Source organism: Podarcis vaucheri (genome assembly GCF_965113315.1).
Source record: "Podarcis vaucheri genome assembly, chromosome: 2".
NCBI lineage: Eukaryota > Metazoa > Chordata > Lepidosauria > Squamata > Lacertidae > Podarcis > Podarcis vaucheri.
Window position 1 is genome coordinate 87052987 of NC_138760.1, and position 21182 is coordinate 87074168.

Consider the following 21182-nt stretch of genomic DNA (forward strand, 5'->3'; position numbering starts at 1 on the left):
AACTTATCCACCATGAATTTGTCTAATCTCCTTTTAAAGCCACTTAAACTAGTGGCCTTCTAGGGGAACCATGAGCCCTACTTTACAAAGAGCAGTCTTCTGCTTGGTCAAAGTCCTGTTTAAAGATAAAGAACCGTAAGAAGGGAGAGCTGGAGCCTTGACATTGCCCAACAACAGGTCCCTGGTCATAGTTTCCCCCACTGTGTGGGGATGTGTTATATTTCTGTTTACATTATAGTAATCATTTCTAAACTTTTATCTATACACATAAATTAGCATGTGCAAATTTCTGCAGATCAGTGTCCTTTCTCTGGGTGACGTGTTTCCTCTTTTTTTGACCATGGGCACCATCACAGCTCAAGTCACTGAATTCCACAAGTTGTTCTGCACTTTTGTCTGTCCCAAAATCCTTGCCCTTAACTGTGACTTCCTTGATCAGTGCTACACTTATTTCTAGGGTTGCCATATTTTGAAGAGCAAAAAAGAGGACATATTTGCTGACTTCTGCTTTTCACTATGGATCTCTCATCTTACATACTCATGGAAATGAGGACAGGTCCTGGAAAAAGAGGACATATGGCAACCCTACCTATTTCCCCTTTATGATACACTCCCTGGCATAGCAAAGTTAAAACAGATTGAGTTAACTACTCAAACCAGAGAGAATGTATGTGAAAGAACAGAGGAGGATTGGGCAGATATCTCCTTAGAGTTGTGCAGGACCCAGGAGGACAGCATCTTGTTGAATGGCCACAGTTAACACTGTCTTGATGTGTATTTCCCCTCCTGGATATCCTAGAAATGCAATCTGAATATCTAATCATAGTTTTATATGAGGTCTGTGAGGACATTGGAAATGGTCCTAGCAACACAGAGGCAAAGGATATTGGGTACACAAAATATTGGAAATTATAGTAACTTTTAATTTTAACTTTTTAAAATGGATTCTTTCATTTTTCATCCTATGGATATTGTGAAAACTCCTCATTTATGGGTAACTAGAGAAGCACTCGCATTGTGTTTTCTAGAAAATTCTTAATATGGAATTTTCAATGGAAAGGTCAAATTAAGTTCAGTTAAGCAGAAAATTCTAGAAACATTATCCAACTAAACCTGCATGATCTCAATACATGCTTAAATACCCCCCTATATAAACCAGCAGAAATTAAACATGCTTGGTTGCATCATTCTACTATTGTTTCAAATTATCCAAAGCTTATTATTATGCGATGAAAGCTAACATTTAAAGCTGAACTGCAACTGATGCATAGTTGTAGAATCAGATTTCCTTCTTTTTGTGAAATGATATAGGTTGTTGTCATTTTTGTGAATCTGAGGAAAGTGTAGTTGTTGGGGCCTGTTTGATGCCTGACACCCTTAGCCTCTTGATATTCATTGCTCGCAGGGCCCCAGTGAACCTGATGTATTAAAGCAATAAAGTACAAATGATCTCCTTGCTCCTAGCAAGATTTACACACCCAAATACTTTCGGGTAGAGAAGGGAATGCTTGTTCTTTAAGCAGAGGAATGCTTCCGTTTTTGGCTTAGCCTGTAATTTCTTTGCCAACAAACTCCCAGGTGCATATTTGAGGCCATGTCTATCATTTGCCATGGTATCAGGGTTTCATTAAAACAAAACCCATGGAATCCACACCATCCCTTTTCTTCCCACAGAAATTTTGGGATTACTCCTTTAAGGAGTAGATAGAATGCATGCAGGAATTTCATGGGGGGTGGGGCGGTTGTATGAAGCAATGTACTCAAGGGTTTTTAACGAACAAGTTGTTTCTGTGCTACAAAATGACACCTTAGTACATATGTATGGGGCTTTCGAAACTGTATGTCAGGAAAGAGGCCTGCCTGGGAGATAACGGGTCTCTTTTGGATTGCCCAGAAAACCTATAACCCAAACGGTTGTTTTCCTGTCCAAGATTTATCTTCGTTATCCCGGGCCTCTTTAATTTAGTGAACAAGACCATAATGCAGGCTTCCCCAGTATGAAGCTATTCATAGAGAAACAGAATATAAACATTTATACGTCTGATAAAATGTAGTTTCAAACAGTTTAAGCAGGTCATATAGGAATTACAAAAAAAATACTTTTTTATGATTTGTTTAGGAAATCCTTTCAAACCCTGTTTATATCTTTATGGAGCAGCTTTTTAATCACATGGGTTTATGCTCAGATTAGAGTATTTTCTTTACAAGCTTTAGTGTTTGAGTGTATTTTTTATTTTATTTCCAACATCAGATGTTATGCAATGAACCCCAGTCTATTGTGTAAGCTCTCACATCTGCTCATGGGATTATTTTGTAATCCCTGTAACGTGTCCTGACAGTTAAATCCTTTTTCAATTTTTATGAAAGAGAAGTACCCCTTAAAACTTCATTACGTAGCTGTCAAAACGCCTCCAATGGTTTCATAGGAGCTGCCATGGTACATTGCAGCCAGCATAGATTGGCATTTATTTAAATCTCCGGACACGGTTATGTTTTCTCTTGCAGACTGGAAACTTCTTTGGTGAGGTTGAGGGCGCAGTGATGAACAAATTGCTCATAATGGGTTCTTTTAAAAGGTAAGAAGTCTACTCTCCACTACTTTTCGCAGTCATCAAACAAAAACGATAATACATAGGAAGACAAGTTCAAAAATTATTTTGCTTGTTGCTATGTAATGGCTTCCTTTATTTCTATCCTGATTTTCCGTCTGAGGCGGCTTATGTGAAAATACAATCACATTGGGCCTGGTTCTTTCCCCTGTGGGCACCACAGTGCTCTGGGTTGGTACCGTATTTTTCACCCCATAGGGCGCACCGCCCCATAGGACGCACCTAGTTTTTTTTGGGGGGGGGATAAAGAAAAAAATCCCCCCTCCCAGCCCGAGCTTCCCCTGACCCCAGCCCCGAGAACAGCCTGCTATCCGCAAGCCTAGGGAGCCCGGCAGGAAGTCGCGCCAGTCTCCCCGGGCTTGCGGAGAGCTGCGCGAAGCCCGGGACTGCAGGGAGCCCGGCGCGACTCCTGAGGGTTGCGCAGAGCTTCCTGAAGCCTGGAGAGTGAGAGCCTGCATTTGCCCCATAGGACGCACACACATTTCCCCTTCATTTTTGGAGGGGAAAAAGTGCGTCCTGTAGGGCGAAAAATACGGTATTTCCTCCACCAACCCACCCGGAAGAGTTTTCATTAACTGTGGCTGTTGCAATCACAGAACCCTGAAGCACCACACTTGTCACTTTTTTCCATGATGAGGAGTTACCATTAGTGAACACTCTTTGGATTCAGTCAGTCAACCAGCTATAAATCCGCTTAACAGTTACCTCATTTAGCCCACATTTTACCAGCTTCTCCACAAGAATATCATGGGGGACTTTGTCAAAAGTCTTACTGAAATCAAGATACACTATGTCCACAGCATTCCCCTGATCCACTCAGCTTGTAAAAAAGAAATGAGGTTCATCTGGCTTGACTTGTTTTTTGAGAAATCCAGACTTGATCTTTCCGCTAATGTAGTAGAAGGAATTCTATCATTCCATTTTGGCTTAATGGATGGACGACCCCCCCCCCGCAAGTGCACTTTTCCGGGCTTTCCCCATGCTTGCAAATACTTCTGCTGATGGAACTTATTACACTCTGTATTAGTATATCTTTGCTAATATATGAATTAAGCACACTTTCCAATAGTGTATGAATTTTTGTACACATTTGTTTTTGTTTTTTAGCTTTTATTTATGAAATTTTGACAGTTTTTATACACACACGTTATACAATATCAATCATTGAACTCTTTTCTCAGTCCATCTCTCTATGGCATTCTATGGAAATCTTGATTTGCTGCATATCCTGATATTTCACCCATTATCTTCTCAAGTCTTCTTTTTTGATGTTATCTGCTGCTTATATGTTAACTCCTACTTGTAGGTTAAATTGTATATTGTACCCTTAAGTTAATCTCCGAAACACCTCCACTCTTCTCTTCTCTTTAACTCATCCTTATTCCTTAGTTTCGCGGTTATGGTTACTAATTATATGTATTCTATCAATTTGTTCTGCCAAAACTCTTCTTCTTTCAGTTTTTTTGCATATACTATTCTAGCTGCAGCGGTTGTGTATAAAAATATATTGAGTGCCTTTTTTGGAATGTCATCACCTATTATTTCCTCTGGTCTTTTGGGAAATGTGAGTTTTACAATCTTTTTAAATTCCATGTGAATCATTTTCCAATACTCTCTAGCGTACTTACATGCCCACCACATATGAATCAGGGTTCCCTCTACCTTCCAGCATAAATTAAACCCCCTTTTGTACATTTTCACTAATTTGCTGGGTGTCAAGGAGCACTGGTACATCATCTTTTGTAGGTTTTCCTTAATAAGATAGCAGGCAGAGAAATTCATGGTTCTCCCCCATAATTTTTCCCATGCAGACAATTCTATGTTGTAACCAATATCTATAGCCCATATTGTAATTGTTGCCTTTTTGTACACATTATTCTGTTGACAGAATATATCACAAATGGTAAAGTGTAAATTTTGAAAAATACCTGTGTTTTGGTTCACATACTGTTTGAATTACGTAGATGCGCCTTTAAATGCAAACGGAATAAATTTCTCCTCCATCTTTAGTTGTCTTGCTACTATGCCTGCTCTGTGGGCCATTCATAGAAAAATCCATATACATATTCTCTGGAAGAATTGGGTTTTTGATCAGTGATCAGTGGTTGGGAGAGGCATGGAAGCTCTCTAATAAAGGTTTCTTCAGTGAGGCTTTTCTGATGTAAGTAGTTACTGACCTTAGAGGTGTACTCAGGAGAAATTTGCCTTTGTATTACACACAGATATTCCTGAACTGTAATATCTAACAACTGTCAAATCATTGCTAAACCAAGATAGACTTTGTTGTTCAGGTGAAACAGAAATGTTTTTAAAAGTTAACAAATAAAATACCTACAGAAATTAAGAAATCGAGTTCCAGGTTATATTGAAAAGCTAATCCCATCCCACAACAATATTTTATTGCAAGTAATGCGGCTTAGTCCTGCTGGCCACATAACCCGGAAGCTGTACGGCGGCTCCCTCAGCCAATAAAGCGAGATGAGCGCCGCAACCCCAGAGTCGGCCACGACTGGACCTAATGGTCAGGGGTCCCTTTACCTTTAATGTATAACTAATGTGTTGGAATTTTTTAAAAGCAAACAAACAGACCTTCATGCACACATGGCTTATATTTTTGTCATGTAATATGATGTAGAGCATTATACTGAGTTAAGGAAAGTTAGAGAAAGACTGACTAAAGCTAAAGTGGGTGTAGCCCCTTTTATAGCCTTGGTATCTAATTTGAGACGGCTCATTGATTGAAAAGTTAATACGCTGAGAACAACCAAGTTCCATCCTGAAGACAGCACACAAAGAAAATGAGGTGGTTATTTAAACAACAGGAGCTGGCAATTAAAAAGGAGATAAATCCCAAATAGGGTAATTTTCCTAAGTAACCCACCTGCTTCTCCCCTCTCTGCAAAGCAGATAATTTTTGTTGTAGACTGGGAGAAAGCAGGCAAACAGCAGAGGTCTTTAAAATAGCCCAGCTGCAACATAGACTTTTCTGCAGTCCCCCCTTCCTTTGTCAAAGCTATGAATAGTCACTTAGGGCCTATTCATATAAATGGCTGCAACAACCTGGCTGGCAGTTCCACATGCTGCAGCAGTAACTGCTCTAAACAGGAACCATGTGAGAGATGTCAAGTACACAATGTGGTCATTTCCCACACCTGTGCTGCTCACCCCTCCCCCAAAAAGAAAGGCCCCACAGTAGTGAAGAGAATGAACAACATCACCGGCTTGCCTCTCATGGCTTCCAATTAACAGGGGCTATTATTGTGGACGTGAGAGCTGGTCCATAAAGAAGGCTGATCACCGAAGAATTGATACTTTTGAATTATGGTGCTGGAGGAGACTCTTGAGAGTCCCATGGACTGCAAGAAGATCAAACGTATCCATTCTTAAGGAAATCAGTCCTGGGTGCTCACTGGAAGGACAGATCGTGAAGCTGAGGCTCCAATACTTTGGCCACCTCATGAGAAGAGAAGACTCCCTGGGAAAGACCCTGATGTTGGGAAAGATTGAGGGCACAAAGAGAAGGGGATGACAGAGGACGAGATGGTTGGACAGTGTTCTCGAAGCTACAAACATGAGTTTGACCAAACTGCGGGAGGCAGTGGAAGACAGGAGTGCCTGGTGAGCTCTGGTCCATGGGGTCACAAAGGGTCGGACACGACTGAACGACAACAACATTATTGTGGATACAGGGAAACCTAGTCAAATAGAAGCAGCCAAAATGTCACAGGAGGCTTGTATTTGTGGTTTGGCTCTGATTCCCCTTCTTTTCAGGCTTGGTTGCAATGAACGGCACCTAAGGCTGGAAGTTGCAAAGTCTAGATAGTTGGGAGTGCCTCTGAGCATGTATACGGCGTGACACTGAATAGCCACAACCATCTCCTACACTTTTTGGATTTTGGAATATTTTCACCTAGGACGGCTGCATTTTGAAAGCTCCCCTTTCAGAGAGCTTAACAATATAATAACTAATGGGCACCCTGGTGCTTAAAGTGTTGCAGTGGTGTGTTCAGATAAACTTAGTTTGTATCAAAATGTTACAGAATTGTCATATTACAAGACCAGTCTCAAATCATGTTGCTTATGCAAAATGTTCTTCTTATGAGCATTTTTCTTTTTTTCTCCTTTTTTTTATTTACTGCACCAGTATTGCTGCTGGAGTTTGCATCCAGTTTATAGTGCTATCTGTTGTCTGGGTTTCCATATAGGCAGATGTCTAAGCCTTAATACATTACAAAATGGATAGTTAGAAGACATCAGTAGAGGGTTTGTTTTGGTTTGTTTGTTGATGTTGATTGGTTTGGTTTGGTTTTTTTTTGCCATTGTAATCATGTTTTGCAGGAAGCTTCCAACTGGACTATTTCCCCAGTTGCTGTGGAAAATGGATATGACTACATCTACTCTACATTCAACATTTTTTAACTGACTAATGAAGAGCTGGAAGGGAGTAACCCCCCTATACACACATGCCTATTTTAACATATGCATAATCCCAAACCCCTGAGATCTGGAAGGGGAAAACTCATGGGTCACAATGACACCTATCCACCACTTAAAGCACATCTGCAGCATTTGGTGATAATGCTCATGAGTTGGATCCAGAGTGTCTCTTACGTGAATGGAAGGGGATGAGATCTAGTGGAGGATCCTTCTGGAAGGAGGGTGGTAGTTTCCCCCCTTTGTGCCATGTCCCACACTGCTCTACAGGTACTTCCAACTCTCATTTTTCAGGATTTTGAAAATAGACTCCCCCCTCTTCCCTGGGCAGGAGCATTTCCTGAGTGGAATTCTGTCAGACTTATGGACCCAAGCCTGTGATTTCACCCATTACTACTAAAATCCACGGCAGGTATAATTGTGAACATTTATAAAACATTGGAGGAGTTTCAACTGGACAGTGTAAAGTATACATATTGTCAAATGTTAGTTCTTTCCATTTCAATAAAGCCAAGATGCAAACTAGTCTCTGGTGGAAAAGAACAGCAAATGTTTTTCCCTCTTGTGAAATGTACACAGTGCATATATTCTTCCAAAATAAAACCACCGTGTTTCATGTATTGTGAGGAAATTGGAATGAATCTTTAAAGGCATGAAGTGACTACATAGGCTTGCTATCCTTAAAACTGAATCACGTGCATTTTAGGAGGTTTATATGGTGTGGAAGCCAAATGTTCTTCCTGTTTCTAGGAACAGAATTCCCCTTCCATGCAGTCGCTTTGATCTGACAATTTTTTATTGGGGCATTTTACGTTCTTCTGAGAAAGATGTGGCACAATATGCTTCCAGACATGATGCTAACCTAAAAATCAATGGACAGTAGTTCTCTAGAATTGGACCATAATGTTATATTGATAAATCTATTTTTGTACTGCCAGTTTGAGTTTTTCAAATGTATTGAATATTTTGAATAACTGTCCAAGAGTAAATATCATACTTTCCTCACTTTCCTTACTTTGCATTCATGTAAGTCACATGAATATCTCTTTGAGAATGTAACTGAACACTTTGCATTGAAATGTGAGATGCCTACAGAGCATCCCAGGGCAAACATTGTTATAATTTGCTGGCATAACCTGAGCTGCTGGTAATCCTTTGAAGTTAAATTGACTTCAGACAGCTTTTCTTCTCTCCTTGTAATCCATTGCAGAGTTCAAACCTTGATTTTTACTATATCAGGAAATTGTCCATAAAAGAGTCGGTTTTGTCTCAAGGTGTTTTGCTCTAAAAGGATGCATGTTAAGTCGCTAAAAAAAGTTCCGTGGCATTACTTCCAGGAACAAGTTTCTCATGAATGTGTTTTACCTGACTTTTTGCCTGATACACGGAGAAACTATCCAATGGTCATTGATAATGACAAGGTTGCAGGCAGTTAGCACAGTGATGTCAGAAACACTCAGACATATTATTATCAGTTGCTAAAATAAAGCACAGAAGCTAAGTGCAGTGGTGCATAGCCCAAGGCTTGGGCTGGGCCAGTTTTATGGATTTAAATTTAGTTCAGAGGGAAAGCACATAGTTAGTGTGTTCTTTAGCTATAATCAGCAAAAGAGGAAATGGCTATCTGTAAAATGTAGATACTTAAAAGATACACAATCATTACAAGAAGGGGTGATAATCTGGAAGTTATTCTTCTGCAGCAGCCTTCCCCAACTTGGTGCCCTCCATAAATTTTGGACTTCAGCTCCCATCAGCACAGCCATGCCACCAAAATCTGGAGGGCCCCAGGCTAGTGAAGCCTGTGTTGCAGCATTTAGTTTACAAGTACTTGTGGGCTTCCCACAGGTATCTAGTTGGCCAGTGTGAGAATAGGATGCTGGACGCGATGGGCCATTGCCCAGATCCAGTAAGATCTTTTGGGGATCTTATGAAATGGATTTCAGGTGTATTAGTTTTTAAACAATGGGGTGAAAACAAGCACATTTCCCCGATTACAGCAGAGTTTAAATTCACCAAGAATGATTATTGCTTATTTATATAATTACAGGTAGGTAGCCATGTTGGTCTGAAACAAAATAAAAAAATTCCTTCCAGTAGCACCTTAGAGACCAATTAAGTTTGTTATTGGTATGATCTTTCGTGAAGTGTGCATGCACACAAAAGCTCATACCAATAACAAACTTAGTTGGTCTCTAAGGTGTTACTGGAAGGAATTATGTGTGTGTGTGTGTGTGTGTGTGTGTGTGTGTGTGTGTGTGTATGAATGATATTTATGTCCCCACCCCCTTCCTAATATTTACTCTGTGTCATTTGCTATGTAATTTTAAACAAACAATAATAAAATAGGCAATTAAGGCTGCAGTCTGTAGCCACTTAGCTGACGGTAAACTTGTGGGACTCTCTCCGGAATAGATATGTACAGTACTGCACTGGACAAGTAATAAACAATCCTATGCTCTCTGGGAGGGTGGCTGAGGGGCTGCAGGATGCTGTGGCACCCAGTTCTGTGGATGAAGAGGGAGATCCACAGGCAGGGGCCTCCCTGGTATGGTGGTGGAGAGTTCTGGAGCCATTGATCTTCCATGGTGAGTGCTCCACGAACAATTTGTCCACAAATGGGGTGTGTCAGGGATGGATCAGGGGACATTTTGGAATGGATCCAAAGTCCCCTTCTTACCCTGGCATCTTCTGCCAGCTCTGGAGCTGTTATGGCTGTTTTCTGTCTCATTGGGAACTGAATGGGAACTGGGAATGGGAAAGGCCACTCTCGTGGATGCACTCCTCTTTCTCCCTGGCTGCAGTGAGCCAGCAGGAGCCAGGAAGTAGTTGCTCCTCTGTGATGGAATCTCCCCACCACCAGCTTTTTTGAACTGCTATGTAATATAATAATAATGATGATGATAATAATAATAATTTTATTGTTTATACCCTGCTCATCTGGCTGGGTTTCCCCAACCACTCTGGGCAGTTTATGGCATATCTAAAAATATAATAAAAACACCGAGCGTTAAAAACCTCCCAATACAGGGCTGCCTACAGATGTCTTCTAAAAGTTGTGTAATTCTTTATCTCCTTGGCATCTGAAGGGAGGGCATTCCACAGGGAGGGTGCCACTACCAAGAAGGCCCTCTGCCTGGTTCCCTGCAACGTAACTTCTTGCAGTGAGGGAACCAGCAGAAGACCCTCAGAGGACGACCTTAGTGTCCGATGGGGGTGGAGGCATTTCTTCAGGTATATGAGCATATTAGAAGATTTTGAGAGGATAGCAAAAGTAAACATTCCCGTACTCTCTTATCTGCCTTTGGCCCAGAGAGAAAACAACAACCAGAAGGCTACTTGCACCGACGTGAGATCCATCACATTCTTGTACAAAGATATCCCTATAATATTAACGTGTTAGTCATATAGAAGAACAGTAAAGCCACGTATATCTTCATATTGTGATGCATTACATGGAGAGATTGGAAAAGGCCAAGGGGCATTGTGCCAGAGACAACAATTGGATAAGGAACAGGAAAGTCAGACAGCAGTATTGCGTACCATGGGAAAAGTTTTCTAAATATGTTATTGCAATTTGCTGCTCTAATGTGGACAAATGTTCGGTACAGCCTCTTCTATAATGATCATTTGGACACCGGGCCTTCAACTGTAACCCATGAATTATGTTACTTTTAAGTCCCATATGGTATCCTGTTCCAGTTTTGGCAATGAGAAATGGCGAGGGGAAGAGAGCCAAGGTCATAACACTCTTTTTCCTTAGCCAATAGACCACCTACTGGGAGCTACTGCTTTAACTGTAGTGAGTGCCTCTCCTTTACTGTACTACCCATCCCTACCAATGTTATGCAATGTTACAGGTAGCAGGTAGTTCAGATGGTAGAACATGAGATTCTTAATCTTAGGGTTGTGGGTTCGAGCCCCATATTGGGCAAAAGATTCCTGCATTACAGGGGGCTGGACTAGATGACCCTTGTGGTCCCTTCCAACTCTACAGTTTTAGGTATTAACATACCCCTTTCTAAACGCAATTTCTGCTGATCTAGCAGGTAGTGTTGGCTAAGGAGCACTTCACCCATTATACATTTCTGCCTCTTCTGTAATGTACATTGAGCATCTTTGGCTAAAAAAAGGCATGATTTGTGTTTCTTTCACTTGTTTCAGAGGCACAGCAGAACCATTTGTATGATATCCAGCTCCACACACACACCCCAAACAAACTTGTTCATTCTATAAGAAAATTGTGTCATATTTCCTTTCATACATCTGTTCTTAGCCAAAGGGCTACTCCAACTCCCAATGGCTTTCTTTCTTTCCCCTCTAGGTCACAGAGACCTGTGGCAAATTGTCCACTGTGACATATTCAGCCTCTGCAACATATTGTGGGGAAGAAGAGAAACCACTTGTGTTAGAATGGCAATTCTAAAACTGTAGGTCTTGTAGCTGAATGTAGTCAGCATTGAGCTTCATGAAGATAGTTCAGCAAATATTGTCATATTGTGGGTCCTATTTTTTAAAAAAATACGTTTAAGTATGAAGAAAGTCACATTTCAAACCATTTTTTAAATGTAGCACCTCAGTGTATAATCTTTATGGACATTTAAATCTGACTCTCCCATGTTCCAAACCACCACTCTTCTTACTTCACCATAAAACAGCATCATAAAACTACCGCAGACGAGGTCTGTGCTTGAACCGCTTTTATGAAATGTAAAATGAATAGACGAAATGGACAAATAGTTGAAAACTTTCCTTCATCATTCGGTTGCTACCTTCTTCTGTATTTTGCAGAAGTCATGTTCCAGTCCACCATGTGCTGATCAAGGCTCATTTATAAGTGTAAATATGGCTTATTTGGTAGAACTGTCTATATACTTTAGGTTGAAGTAATGAAAACTCCTCTGGCTGAAATTCAACCACCTACACCTTAGGAGGCCACAAAAAATGGAAGTGCAAGAATATTTCAGTCTCCTCGCTTTGGAAATGATTTCTAAAGCCAAAATTCAACCACAGGACTGTGACAAACCCAAAGTTAAACACTTTTGAGTCCCATTGATTTATAATGGTAGAGATTTAAGAACACATTTCTCTTTCCCTTTGAAACTAACTGAATCTTAATGAGCTTTGGCCCTTAATTTTGGACCAAGGGTTAGCTATCTTAGCCTTACGTGGAGTGCATTCTACCCATTTCCTTGCCTTCTTTGTCTCCCCCCCTCCCATTTTGTTTTCTGTGTCTGTAGTGTTTCTAATTATACCTTTTTTTAAAAAAAAATCTCACAGCTTTATTGAATACTTACAGACTTTACAGTATTTTCTTTCCCTTTGCCTTTTATTCTTCTTTATCTGGAATATGTATTAATGATCCTTTCTAACCCCATTGCTCCCTTTTAAATGTTTATTTGTTCTACTTGCCTCGTGGGCAAGTCCTGTTGTATTTCACCCGGTTTCCCCCAGATGTGTTTTCTTTCTTCTACTCAAGCCTTTTTTTCTATTCTTCTCTCTAGAATTACTCTTTATGACTACCAAGCCATGTGCAAAACAACCAAAGAAAGTAGCGACAGCGCCCATAGCTTACTGGATGTAAGTACAGTTAACGTGAACATCCCTGCATTGTTGCTGAGAGCGGGGAAAATGCAGTATATGTGTGTCATCTTTATGTTACAAGTCTTCTCAGAAGCCTCAGAAGTCTTCTCAAATTGCCTTTCAGCGCTATTCCATATCACGAGAAAAATGGTTTGGAATAAATCAAGGCAAATGAGTTGTATTCATCTTAGCCCTCCTCAGAGTAGACCCACTGAAAATAATGAACCTAACTTCAATGGGTCTACTCTGAGTAGGACTAGTGTTGCATACCACCCAGTGTGATCCACATTTGCCATTTCAGAACACTCTACAGTAGCATTTTCTTCCTGACTAGCACTAAAGCTTTGTCGCTGTCTTTGTCTGTTATGAACACCTGCTTTCTGGAGTTTGTAAATTGCCTATAAACATTTGCTGTATTTTAAATTATGAGGGGAATTTCAATAGCCCACAGCTTAACATTAAAACCAACAACACTTCAGCCATTAATGAACAATAGATTCATTTTCTAAGCATCTAACTTGTAGACCTACAAAAAGGGTTCTTCCTCCAGATGCACCTTTATTAAAATTATAAAGAGAGAGGCCTAGTGTATTTTGAGCCTCAGGATTTTCTGCAAGATTTGTGAGTATTGTTAATGAATGGAAGGGGAGCAGATTGTTTGGGTTCAGGGAGGACTGGAGGGGGGGGAGAAAAACTGGTAGCCCCATTGCACAAGCATATTTTCATTGTGCAAGCCGACCACCACAACTAGATCTCACCCCAAAATGGCAGTTATATAGTATGAATATTTTTAATTCACTTGCAATAGAATCCGTGCCTATTTATTAGTCTTCAGTGTGATGGTTGCTGAAATTGTCAACAGAATATGAGTAGAATTCTCTAAAATTATGAAGCTCTGTAGATTAGGAAGCTTAGTTTTGTACCTACCATTTCTTAAATTTGAAAACACAAAGTGATGGAAGCAAACCAAACTTCCACCGTTTATTATATACAATGAAATGGAATATTTTTTGGCTTATGACTGAATATTTTGAAAGAACTGAGAAATAGACTTAAGTATTTTCTTCATTTTCGGTGATTTTTCTTCAGAAGCAAAATAAAAAGGAAAAAAGTCACATTGGAAAGAATTTTGTTTTCTACCTCAGCCTTAACTTCACTGTTTTATGATCCATCATGGTTTTTTTTAGAATGGAAAAGGTAAGGTAAAGAAATATACAAGGTTTTGTTTTCCACTTTTTCATTTCACTTACTGCTGTACATGAGGTTTCAGAGTTAATCATTTCAGGTAGACGTCATCACTGGGAGATGTCTGATGGTGTCTTTTCCTCTGACAAAATGTATCCACCAGTAGATTCCTCATCCTTCCTGCAAATCTTTGCACTTACCAGAATCTGCTCCTGAGCTCAAGCCTGGGAAATAGTAGCCACTGAACGATAAAAAAATCAAATACCCCTTTTATTCATTTCCCTTCTGGACCACTGATTATATTGATCATCATTTGTTAAAAAATGTATTACAAAACTAACTGAACCACAAAATCTTGAAGGGGTGGTATTTACCACCAAAAGACTATATGTTCTTGAAATATTACATAAATCCATCACTTGGTGCACTTAAATATTATATATTCTAGTCTTTTGATTAAACAAATTGCTTCTCTCCAGCCTTATAAAGCTTTCTTTGCTGCAATAAAATGGATTGTGACTGAACTTGTCTTGTAAGTAACACTTACTAAGATTTGAAGATTATTTGTACCTTTCCATCTTGCATGTTTTTTCATGTATACAGCAATTTGCATCGATTTTCAAATCTCCTGTGCATAATTTCAGAACATGCTTAAAACCTGTTTTTATGATGTAGTCATTTCCAACATGCAAACTAAATTTATTATTGTGGTTGCAGTTAAATCTAATATGAATATTTGGCTGTTTCCAGTGCTGCTTGGGTGGGCTGTTCCCAACCAAGTATCCTTTTTCAGAGGATCTTCTGTTCTGCAGTTTCATAAGGGATTCAAACACATAGGCTGTCACACGTGAAGCTTATGCAAGCTCTGTCTGTGTTTCTTGCATTATAATAAATTATTGTCATTATCTAATAATATTTAAAATGAAAATGGACGAAAGCTTGAGAAGGCAGCACTGCTAAGCAGTTCAAACACTAAGATTGTAGAAAACACCTTTAACATTTTTATTATACTTTTATCTGCAAACCAAGGGATATATGATTGACCTGGTTTTGCAGACTCCCAGCATGCAGTTTTAAAGCTGAATCTCTTGAAAGGAGCAAAGGGAAAAAAATGTGTGGGTGTGTTTGCTAATTGCCAATGAAAATCTTTGTAAAATTCAAAATCAAGTGATCACTAAGATCAAGTTGAACAAAGCAATCTGCACCCTACATAGTTATGATAAAAAACATATATTTTTTTTTAGCAAGGATGGATGCTGGACTACAACCTCCATCATCCCTGACCATAGATCATATTGGTTGGGGCTGATGGGAGTTGAAGTCCAGTAACATCTAGGATGCCAGTGTCATTTCATAGCGTAGAACGAAGGCTAGAATGGGAATAATGTCATCATTTCTTCTTTTATACCATAGCAATGAAGGTTTGTACCATAGCAATGGAATTTTAATACAGTAGCAATGAAAGTTCAATCTACATATTATTTTTAATTAGAGAATCAAAATAGACCGTACTGAAAAATAACTCTGCAACTTATCTGAAAGTTAAGATAGCTGAAGACTGCCAAACACTAGAAACTATGAGAAGTTTTACCTATGGAATCTCTTGATTATACAATGGAATACCAATTTTAGCAGAATTTGGAATGGCAGGATCAAGTCAACTGGGTTAAAATTAACAACAGTAGAAAAGAGTTCATCTTAAGCTACATTTATCTTTATTTTGAATAGAATGAAATGAATCCTGTTACTGACAGCTAATGGTATGAACATGCCAGATGTAATCATTTGATATATTTGATCTTTTGTGGTTTAGGTTTCTGGTGGAATTTAATCTATGCAATTGGTGGCATTCAGATCTAACAACAAAGGGTAAGCACACTTTGTATTCATGGTGACATTAACAAATATGTTCTTTGCTTTTATAAACACAAGGCAGCATTCCAAAAGATCCATGGAACTCCATGTGTGCAGGCACTTCCAGTTTTCTGCTATGAGAAGGGAAGCCTGCCATGCACAGGGACATTTTCCATTGCACATGCGGGCTTCTGATGACAGGCATTGGCTACAGTCCTGAAACCTGTGGGTCAAGCATAGTAAGATGATGGAGACTACTTAAGGGTAAGTGGTTTGAAGACTGCAGCCAAAGCCCATTACATTATCTGATGGCAGCCTTGCTTTAAAACTGCAGTGAGATTACAGGGCATAAAGCAAAATGTTTAACCATTTGGAAATAACACTTTCATTTTTCAGCAAAGGCAAAAGAGAATATTGTAGAGCCAAACTTATTTCCTCCTTTGGTCCAATGTGATTCTCTAGATTGCAAACCATTTTCCTCTTACATCACAGTCCTATGAATGGGTAGTCAAAAGGAAATCCTATTGAGTTCAGTAGGACCTGCTCCCAGGTAACTATGTATAGGATTGTAGCCACAGTGAGCTTTGCAGTTTTCTTATCTGTTGATTTTTTGTAATTATTTCATTCATTAGACTCAAGGGACAGTAAGGCTTCTGTCAGCAGAAGGGAGAGGGAAGCAGTTTTCAGCAGTCCACCTCCTTCTTGCAACGCTTCTGCACCCCCCCTAAATCTTCTCCAGAGAGTTGGGGGGGCAAAGAGAGAGGGAAACCAGTGCAAATTGCTGATCTTCCCATTCCAGTGCTGGCAACGGTATTCCCAGCTGAGCAATCTGGGAAGAGCTCCTTATTTGTCCCTTCTCCCAGACACTGAACTGAGAGCAGAGCAGAAATTTCCCAGAAGTCTTTTTCCCCACTGATAATATTGCAAAGACTTTTCTTTTTCTCATCCCAGGGCCCCCTTGCCCCCAAAAAGGCCACTTTGCAAAACTTTACCTGAATATTTTCCCCCTAGAACAACACTAAGTCCAGGAATGTGAAATGGTAGATAGATTGCCAAAGCTATTGCTGCTGCTGCCACTTAAAAAAACAAAACCTTTAGACAAAACAAATAAATTGTTCATGGTGACCCCACACCTGAAAAGCTGCTGGAGAATTTCTTCTCACAACGGAAAAATTGAGTGAAATCATGCACCCAAGCAGGGCTTTTTCTCAGGGGGGGCGGGGACTCACAGGAACTCAGTTCAGCACCTCTCATGCGGGCGCCATTGCTACTCTTAAGAAAACAAAGGAGGTGTCTTTGGTGAGCTCCGGCACCTCTTTTTCTAGAAAAACAGCACTGCCCCCATGTTCCCTCCCCAAGTGGAAGAATTAGAGGTTAGATGGCCATCTGTCATAGTTGCTTTAGTTGATATTCATGAATTGGACTAGATGACCCCCAGGCTCTCTTCCAGCTCATCAATTCTATGAATCTCCTGGACCAGGGATAGTTTTAGCTCCTATTCTAGTGATCCCTGAGGGTACCTTTTTTAGTTTCTCCCACATGATTGAATGGGGCTAACACGTCTTTGGGGCAAAGCACTGCATTACAGTAGATAAAGGGGGAAAGATCTGCCCCCTACCCCTGACACAGCTCCTGACGCAGCTCCTCCTACCCAGGGGATCCTACAGGGAAATGCAAGGTGCAGCAGACCATCTGGGTTGTGATCTTGGTCATTTTGCTTGCATTTCCAGCATTGGCAGTCTGCTAGGAGAATGTGTAGGTAGCACACAGCAGCCGAATGTAGTCCTCTGATGCTCTTCTGGTCTGCTGGATTGGGGCAGTACTGATGAATTCATGCAGTGTCCTTATGCGACCCCTGCCCCCCCCCATGGCATATGTTACGCTACCCAATGAAATGTCCTTTCGGCCCGTGACTCTCTTCCTCAAAACAAATAGAAATAAATGTGTGTTACCACTGTAACAGTGTTATTACCTTGCAACCTTCCTTCCTTAAGGGCAAAGGTTTGCCATTACCTCACTAGATAAAGATACTGAGCCTGAGGGGTATTCATTCACATTATAGCTGGAAGCAGAGCATGTAATTATACACTTCACCTGGTCCCTTTCTTTAATTACCAGGAGACTGGAAAGTACCCCCTCATCCTGATCACTAGAAAGGTATCATTTTAATGCAGCTTGTGTTTATAGAAGTGGATGAGCTGGCAGTGATATGGAAGGTGGTGAGCAGGCATTAAAGAGAGCAGGTTCAGAAACTAGAACAGGGATGGGGAAGCTGTGACCTTCCAGATGATGTTGGACTCCAACTCTTATCAGTCCCTGTCACCGTGAATGATGGGAGTTGGAGCCCAACCAAGTCTGGGAACACCGAGTCCCTATCCCTGAGCTAGACAGTGAGTTGTCTTCCTCTCTGTCTATTCTATTGAGAATTAAATCAACTGGGTCTGTTTCCCTGAACACAGCACTCAAAGTATCCCTATCCTTTCATTGTGGTTGTGAGAAATATTCCTGGAATTATTCCTTTATTATGCTTGCAATCCACTTTTAATCTGTAAAATTGATGGCGACTTAGGTGGCTCCTATTGGTCACATAGCCAGTCTCCAATCAGGGCTCACAAGTGCAAGAATCCTATGGCATCAAGTACTCCCAAACCAACTAATGAGTAGCCGGTATAGGCCATAAAGAATGGAGATTAACTGGGCAGAAATGAGTATATGTGTGTTCACATCCATTGTCAAGTATACATGAAAAGAATGCGGGGGACCCCTGCAAGTTCACTTTTATTTTGGATACGTTCATCAACTTATAAGATTTTGCCTTTAATTGAGTTTTTCAAATGAGAGCTAATTGTAGATGCTCCAGCAATTATAATAAAATACTATTGGTTAGACACTCTTGGCAAACTGTACAAAAATACTGCTATATGGCAGGGGTGCCTAACCTTTTTGGAGCAGAGGGACATATTGATCCATGGTCAGCTGTCTGGGAGCTGCATATCAAAGCAAGAATGCAAAATATTGCAATTTTTATTTTTGAAAATACACATTTTAGAGATCTTGGGAGGGATTACAAAATTTTTTGCATCATATTAGAGGACCCATTGGAGCAGCAAAAAGAAAAAACTAATAACTTTTAAAACAAATTTAAAATTGACAAATTTTGCTGGATCTTGGGGGCCACCAAAAACCCCTTGGGGGACATATGCAGTCTGCTGACTGCAAGTTAACCACCTCTGTGATGCATCCTTCAGCCTTACCATGTCTGTTCACACTGCTCTCCTCAGCCTCTGTGATGCTGCCGGAATGAGCACAGCAACAAGCGTAAGCCAGGTAACCGGCGTTTGTTGGTCAGAGAGTGTTTACAGCACCTTCAGCCCTGTTGTTTTGTATACTAGATACTAAAGTCACATTTGTTCATGCACACAGTTTAGCTTGTGTCAGAAATGTTTGTGCACCCTGGGTTAGCTAAGGGCAAATCGTGAATATCTAGTTTAATAACATCCCCTAGAAAAATATCATCCTCTTCATAAATGGATTTGTTAATTGTAAAATAAAGTTTATGCATTACCTATATAAATCACAGGGTGGCAGAAGCAGAGTAACGTTTTCATCCACTGTAAGGCGTTTGATATAGTATCTTACACTGTACGATTCTGAGTGAAGTTATTACCAAATTCCATCAATCTCTTTTATTTGCTTTAGCTCAGAGATTGAAACAAACCCTAGAGCCTTGTGACACCGAATATCCAGCCTTTGTTTCTGAACGCACCATCAAGGAGACCACAGGCAATATTGATTGCGATGATTGTTTCAAGTAAGTACTTCCTTCTTACTGGTTGTGAAATTCTAAACTTCACACCAAAATCTGTGCTACAAACTGCTGCAGTTAGTCTAGTCTAATCCTGGAAGAATGGATAACAGTTAAAGTTTGATGTTCATAAAGTTGTCAAGGAGACCAGGAAATGTATTGGCTATATATAAAAATATGAGTTACTCTAGCTTATTGGAAGAGACTTATGTGTGGTCCTAGCCACCAGGACTCTGCTGGTCAAAAGAGTCAACAATAGTAACTAGTTGCATCACATGGTTGATCTGGGTCTGATTCCATATTCAAATCACCGTATCTCCATCTGATTGATTAGCTTATTAGCTAGTTATAAATTGCAGCTCTCCTAGTGGCTAACTTTGCAATCTATCAACAAACTAGGTGTCCACATTGTTTCTAAAACTGTACTGCAGCTCTTATCACAGATGGCTAGTCCCACTGCAGGTGCCTCACAACCTGGGGAACAGCTGCACAGCCAAACTTTCTTCTGATTTCAGGGTGCAGAGTTTAAAGAGTGCTGAGTCCTTGTGTCTTCTGAATTGACAATGTCAGCTTTATTGAGCAGTTTCTGTTAGTCCCTTAATGAAGTTTGTTGATCAAAGCCTCCTCAGCTTATTGTTAAGAATTTGCATCCATTTCAGTATTCCTAGCCAAGGGTGAACGTTGCTAAATAAAATGTACAATTTACTGTATATTATTTATATGTGTGCATGAGATAAGATTTTCCAAGTACAGGGTAACTTTTCTGGAGTCTGGCTCTGCAGCCTTAAATGGTACCAAGCATAAAGGAATTCAAAACCCATTTTTCAACCTTCTTTCTGTTAGTTTTAGCTGTATTTCAGTGTGGTGTAGTGGTTAAGAGCGGTAGTCTCGTAATCTGGGAAACCGGGTTCGCGTCCCCGCTCCTCCACATGCAGCTGCTGGGTGACCTTGGGCCAGTCACACTTCTTTGAAGTCTCTCAGCCCCACTCACCTCACAGAGTGTTTGTTGTGGGGGAGGAAGGGAAAGGAGAATGTTAGCCGCTTTGAGACTCCTTAAAGGGAGTGAAAGGCGGGATATCAAATCCAAACTCTTCTTCTTCTATAGAGGAGCTACAGTCACAAGAAGATAGGGACATACTCTTTTAAATAACTTAGGCAACTACATCACAAGGTTAGACTAGATGACTCTCGGGGTCCCTTCCAACTCTACAATTCTATGATTCTGTGTTTGCTTAGTTTTTCTCCACATCCCAGACTACTTTACCATGCCTTAAAACACAATACTCAGCAACTACAATCACATGAAATTTCTCCCAATACACTTTTTGTATACACTTTTGCCTATTATATGCATTTTTAAAATCAATTTTCCTGCATAACAATTTTGAATGTTACTTTTAGTAATATTTTTTCTTGCACACTTACCCCCTAGAATGCACTTTTATTTGCATTTTTTATTGGATAGCTGCATAATAAAATATGGAGATGCATGTATCTCAAAAGATAGGGTTTTTTTTGTATATTGGTTCAGGAAGTGAAAATTAGTGGATTTTTATTAAAATGTGAACTACATAAATTTCACTCCCATCCTTACCTGGGATTAACATGCCTTGAAATCACTGGGACAGACTTCCAACTAAACATATACATGATTTTAGTATACATTATGGAGTGCAAGTTTCATGTATTCAAAACTACTGGTTGGTTTAACCTAT

At 40.1% G+C, this 21182-nt stretch overlaps 1 protein-coding gene across 4 annotated transcripts in view; it reads left to right on the plus strand.

Annotated features, from left to right (window-relative positions):
• The window catches only part of CACNA2D3 (calcium voltage-gated channel auxiliary subunit alpha2delta 3), a 498960-nt gene that overhangs the window by 450194 nt on the left and 27584 nt on the right, over positions 1 to 21182 (plus strand). For all 4 annotated transcript variants that reach the window (XM_082209336.1, XM_082209333.1, XM_082209334.1 and 1 more), the window contains 5 exons: positions 2506 to 2576; positions 12545 to 12620; positions 14288 to 14340; positions 15622 to 15677; positions 19362 to 19473. In XM_082209336.1, the coding sequence (XP_082065462.1) occupies positions 2506 to 2576; positions 12545 to 12620; positions 14288 to 14340; positions 15622 to 15677; positions 19362 to 19473 (368 nt within the window). The remainder of the gene's footprint in view (positions 1 to 2505; positions 2577 to 12544; positions 12621 to 14287; positions 14341 to 15621; positions 15678 to 19361; positions 19474 to 21182) is intronic.